The sequence below is a fragment of the Lepidochelys olivacea genome (genome assembly GCF_965140295.1).
Source record: "Lepidochelys olivacea isolate rLepOli2 genome assembly, chromosome: 3".
NCBI lineage: Eukaryota > Metazoa > Chordata > Testudines > Cheloniidae > Lepidochelys > Lepidochelys olivacea.
Window position 1 is genome coordinate 127565019 of NC_140413.1, and position 6162 is coordinate 127571180.

The 6162-nt window shown below is 39.4% G+C and overlaps 1 protein-coding gene across 1 annotated transcript; it reads left to right on the forward strand.

Annotated features, from left to right (window-relative positions):
• Window positions 1–224: 224 nt before the first annotated feature.
• On the forward strand, window positions 225–1999 carry CCR6 (C-C motif chemokine receptor 6; the record flags this gene model as incomplete). The annotated part of the gene is made up of 3 exons (XM_084624935.1): window positions 225–233; window positions 509–670; window positions 914–1999. 3 exons carry the CDS (start codon window positions 225–227, stop codon window positions 1997–1999), a joined length of 1257 nt encoding a protein of 418 aa, XP_084481061.1.
• Between the last annotated feature and the right edge of the window lie 4163 nt (window positions 2000–6162).

Sequence of the window (6162 nt, forward strand, 5' to 3'; positions counted from 1 at the left end):
AAGAAGACTTCATCAAAACTGGAACATCTCAGTGAAACCAATGTATTTTGATGAATTTTGTTAGTCTTGGTTTTCTCTGTTGCTGCATATTTCTTGTTTTGCTCTCTTGACACTTCCTGTTTTGCTCTCCTGATCCAATCCACTTCCCTCCTGCACAGGGACTCTGAGGACACCAGAACTGTCCTCACCATTTCTTTTCTCATCAGAGGAAGCCCATCACGAAAATGAATGGGGTAAGCAGTGTATTGGTGAAGTGTATTAATATACCAATGAAACAATTGATTTGGAAGTGGGAGTTCTATGACGTGCTGGACAAATTGTCATGACCTTGGGACTGATTGGCTAATAAGAGTTATTTGTGATGATGTGATGTTTCATAGACTGTGTTGTCACTGGATATCCTGCTGAAGTTTTTGTACGGAGTTCTGTGGACTATTCCAGAAGATTATCACCACCTCTTATAGTTCAGTTATAATTTTATTAAGCTCATTAGCCACCATATTTCCAGGAACTCAATGAACAATACTCCAAGGAGCACAGCACTAATTTGAATGCTCGAAAGAATGCTGACATTTCGTTGGCTCTTAGTAATATTGCTAAAGTGCAAGAAAAACAACAAATACACTATGCTAGAAGAAAGACTTGTAAATATGGGAAAACATCATTCAAGGTTAGGGACCGTGTTATGTAAATGGTGGAGTCTTTTTAACTTGAAGTCTTTAAACCATGATTTGAGGACTTCAGTAACTCAGCCAGTAGTTAGGAGTCTATTACAGGAGTGGGTGGATGTATCTAAAAGCAGAATTGAATCCTTTATGTCTCATACCATCAATTCTCCATTGTTTACGCAATAGAGAGAACTTGCAGAAATGAGCACTAATGTTTACGCTAACTGGCTGTATTGTTTTTGCAGGTAGAACCCAACTACACAGAATATCCAGACTATACATTTGATTATGATAAAATTACATCACCATGTGACAAGGGGGAAGTCAGAAACTTCACAAAAGTATTTTTGCCAATTGCATACTCAATTATATGTGTCTTGGGCTTAGTGGGTAACATCTTTGTAGTGATGACCTTTGCTTTATATAAAAAAACCAAGTCTATGACCGATATATACCTCTTCAACATGGCCATAGCAGATATATTGTTTGTTCTCACTCTTCCATTCTGGGCAGTAAATTATGCTGCTGAAAAATGGATCTTTGGTGACTTCATATGCAAAATTACCAGAGGTATTTATGCAATCAACTTCAATTGTGGTATGCTGCTCTTGGCCTTTATCAGTATGGACCGATACATTGCTATTGTACAGGCAACAAAGTCATTTAAACTTCGGGCTAGAACGCTAGCATACAGTAGACTGATCTGTTTGGTTGTGTGGGTATCGTCAATTTTAATTTCCAGTTCCACTTTCATATTCAGTCAAAGCTACAGCCACTCCGTCAATGAAACAGAAAAGATTTGTGAACACAGATCCAATTCAGAGACCAAAGGCACTGTGTTGAAATTATTGCTGCTGGGTATGCAACTTGCATTTGGATTTTTTATCCCTCTGCTGTTTATGGTATTTTGCTATGCATTCATTGTCAAAACCTTGGTGAAAGCTCAGAATTCCAAAAGAAACAAAGCAATATGTCTGATTATATTAATTGTCATTGTTTTCCTGGTTTGTCAAGTACCATATAACATGGTTCTTCTTGTGACTGCCATAAATATGGGTAAATTAAATAAAAAGTGTGATAGTGAAAAGCAAATAGCCTTTGCAAAGTACATTACAGAAACCCTGGCCTTCTTCCATTGTTGTTTGAACCCAGTGCTCTACGCATTTATTGGGGTGAAATTTAGAAGTTACTTTGTGAATATGATGAAGGATCTGTGGTGCCTGAGATACAAGAAATACAAGACCAAGAGTTCAAGGATAAGTTCTGATACCTATCACTCAAGACAGACAAGTGAAATTATGAGTGACAATGTGTCATCCTTTACTATGTAATATGACTTCAACATTATTACGAAGGAGCTTTGATTATATTCATCCAACAATCCAAACCAATCTCATTATTCATGTCACAGCCAGTGATTTTGACTTTCTGACACCCTAAATAGTAGTTTCTATGATCTGCAGCTCCCTCCATCAAAACAATTAACATAAACAGAAGAATGACACGACTATGGAAAACTCATATTAATCACTGTGTAGCTAATGTTTATGCTGTTTTCAAATACAGGCACTTAAAATTCTCCAGGGAGCTAAATTTATCAAGCAACTTCCTTGATTCTAATGAAAAATTGCAAATTTGTTTTGAACATTGCCTTTGTATTTTGGTTTTAAAACAGGGCTCAACTCAGCTATCTCATATCATAACAACAATTTTAATAGAATAACAACAGTTTTAAAAGAATCAGAGAGGCAAATTCACCACCAACCCAACTCCATTTATACTTATGTTATTATTAATTATTTATATTGCAGTAATGTCTCAAGGTCCTGACTAAGACTGGGACCCCTTTGTGCTAGCATTGTACGTACACATAGTAAGAGGCAGTCCCCGTACCAACGACCTTGCATTCTGAATAGCCAAGCCAGAGAATGAGAAGGGACATGATCAAGCTCACATAGTAGGGCTGTGGAAGAATGGTCTCCTGAGTCCCCGTACAGTGCAGTGCCCTAACTACTGACTGCTGCCTCCCTATATAGTTGTGCCTTCTTATGTCAGCACTGAATTGTCCAGACCAATACTAGCATGGCTACTGAAGGGAATAGTTTGTTTTTCTAAAACTACACACTGAAAGGTTTGGGAACATCTCCTCAGTTTTTATCATCTGTGGAACAGAAAATAAGGTTTATTTGAGAAGAGATATTTTCCTGATTTGGCAGTGGAACTTCAGGTTTTCGACTCCTCCGAAACTGACCATTTTGTAAATTTCTCCTTGCGAATGGCCAAAACACCACTCTGAATATTTTTCTGTTTGCTTTATTAAATGAAATTTTAAATTCACATGAGTGATTTCCGTTTTTCAATGAAGATGGCCTAACAGGGCAGTATTTGGCTCACTTGATACTCTGGTATTTTATTTTATTTTATTGGACAAATGACATAGAGAAAAATCTTGAAGTTGTTTCTCAGTCCTTATTAGTCATTAAAATTCCTGTTGGGCTCAATTGTGCTACCTGCTAAACTGATGCAAATCTGGACTAACTCCACAAACTTCAGAAATCACTCTGATATGATTGAGAGCAGAATTTGATTCATTGACTGCAACCTAAAGTCTGCCAGAGTTAATACTGAGTAAGGACTTCAGTATTTGACCCGTTATGAATAAACCTTCAATACTTAAACAATAAACTGTAAAATTATTAGTCAGTGCGGGAGACATACAGTACAACCTAATCATGATCCAGCACAAAACGGGGATAATCTGTTATGCAATTTAGATATTTCTCACATTTTATATTTACACAAGTTTTCAGCAATAAAGATTCAGGATGAAACTTAACGGATTTTTTAAGTTATGCACAACACTCAGGAAAATATGTTAATAACACAGCTACTTAAAATGGTTGTTACAGTCTCTTTAATACTTCTGAGTAGTTAATTAAAAGTTCTGTTTGTTATGGGAGCTCATAAAATTGTAACAGCGGTCAGAAGAGAATAAGAGAAGAAGTCCCACCCCTTCATAAATGGGATTGGTAGGAGAATATTCTAGACAGGAGCTTGGAATCTTGGAGGAAATGATTTTGGTTCTGAAGTGTAGCAAGCAAGCAATTTCAGTCTGAAATGGAGGGTGGGGGGCAAAGTGTAGAAAGGAGCAAAAGCAGCTGCTTTGCTTCAATCTCTACAAGCACAGCTCCTTTGCAGAACAGCTGAAATGTGGGGAAGTGGCTAGCTAGATCCCGAAAGGTGTCTGGGGAATAGTTCCTGCATGTGGACTGTTCCCTTCTCAGATCAATATAAGTTCTGGCTTTGGCAGAGTAACTACCCTTGCATGATTCTAACTGGCTGCAGAAGGGGGAAGCAGACTGGAGCCAGCAAAGTGCCTGCCAGTGGCAGCATGACAGGGCCAAGAGCTGTGCTGCTGGTGCTGATGGAGTACTGAGGGAGAGCACAGATGGGACATGCTACACGGGGACTGTTCACGTTGGAGCAATTTATCGACGTTTGTAAAGTAGTTTGAGATTTTCAGATATAAATGTTGTCTATTTTTTTCTGACTTCAAATTTGGAAATTAGACATGGCTTTTTTTGTTGATTAACTGTAAATTATACAAACATATATCGATGTTTGTAAACTAATTTGAGATATTCAGATATAAATGTTAGATCTATTTTTTTCATAAGAACAGCCATACTGGGTCAGACCAAAGGTCCATCTAGCCCAGTATCCTGTCTTCCGACAGTGGCCAGTGCCAGGTGCCCCAGAGAGAATGAACAGAACAGGTAATCAAGTGATTCATCCCCTGTTGCTCATTTCCAGCTTCTGGCAAACAGAGGGTAGGGACACCATTCCTGCCCATTCTGGCTAATAGCCATTGATGGACCTGTCCTCCATGAACTTACCTAGTTCTTTTTTTTTTTAACCCTGTTATGGTCTTGGCCTTCACATCATCCTCTGGCAAGGAGTTCCACAGGTTGACCGTGCACTGTGTGAAAAAATACTTCCTTTTATTTGTTTTAAACCTGCTGCCTATTAATTTCATTTGGTGACCCCTAGTTCTTGTGTTATGAGAAGTAGTAAACAACACTTCCTTATCTACTTTCTCTATACCAGTCATGATTTTACAGACACCAGTCTGATTTTTCTGACACTCTCTTCAAATTTGGAAATTAGATATGGCTTTTATTGTTAATTAACTGTAAATTATACAAACATGATACAAAAATATGTATATATTAATACATATATTTACTCATATATAGCAAAGCATTCTTACTAGTAGACATTCCAGCAAATAAAACTTTGATAACTGATTGGCAGAAAAATAATACAGTTCTGTCTTCATTATCCTAACGTTAAATAGCTGAAACAGGGTCACTTGATTACATTGAAAATTCCTTATTCATCTTAAAAACTCTATTATAGAGCCTATTCAATGTTTTCTCCTTCCCTTATGATTAGATACAAGACTTTGAAATGTGTTTTGCTGTTTTATAGTAGAAAATAGTATTTAAAATGTGTATAATATTACTTCTATGATTTTTGCAAATGAACCTGCAACTGTAACAGATTTCCTAGGTAACATTTGAAAAACCTGTATAAATAAGATATGCTTATTATAGTTTATATTCTGTGTATATTAAAAAAGATAAACTCCTTATCAATGTTCCCTCTAATTTTTTATATCCACCTGTGGAATGAATTTTGTTAAGTGCACCAATATGGAGGTGATATGTGGTGGGGGTGGAGCCGAGGGGCTTGGGGTGCACGAGGCGGCTCAGGGCCAGAGGGTTGGGGTGTGGGGAAGGAATGAGGGCTCTGGCTGGGGATGCAAGCTCTGGGGTGGGGCCAGGGATGAGGGGTTTGGGGTGCAGGCTGCCCCGGGGCTGCGGCGGGGGGAAAGGACTCCCCGAACCCTCTCTCGCTGCAGCAGCTCCGGGGCCGGGGGAGAGGCATCTCGTCCTGACCGCAGCAGCTCCGGGGCTGAGGAAGAAGTGCCTCTCCCGCCTGTGCGGCCCTTGATAGCCTGCTGTACACCTGAGCAGCTTAGAGGGAACTTTGCCCTTTACTGAATTGTGTGTGCTTTTCTTCACACAAATCCCATGATGGTTTGCATATTATTAAATTGTGGCACGTGAGTGATGATTCTGAAATGGTAGAGGACCTGAGGAAACACTCACAATCCTGGCACCACGTTTTATCTCTGTGACCCATGTGCAGAGGAGAATCTCCACATTTGGATCTGCTCCAGTCAGTATGGAGGTGAGGTGGGGTGGGAATGAGGGGTGGACAACTTTGACACTGTCCCCTGACCACAGAGGAGAAACTTTGCTGCCAGCGAATCTGAGTGAATGGCAAGGATCCTGGAACAGGTGTGTAGAGACAGAACCTCCATGCAGATGAAGCTGAGCTCCACAGGATCACCAAAATCTGCACAGATCTCAAGGGATCCTGCAGGGTTTGTGTGCTTATCCTGTGTGAGTGTGTTTAAACTCAACAG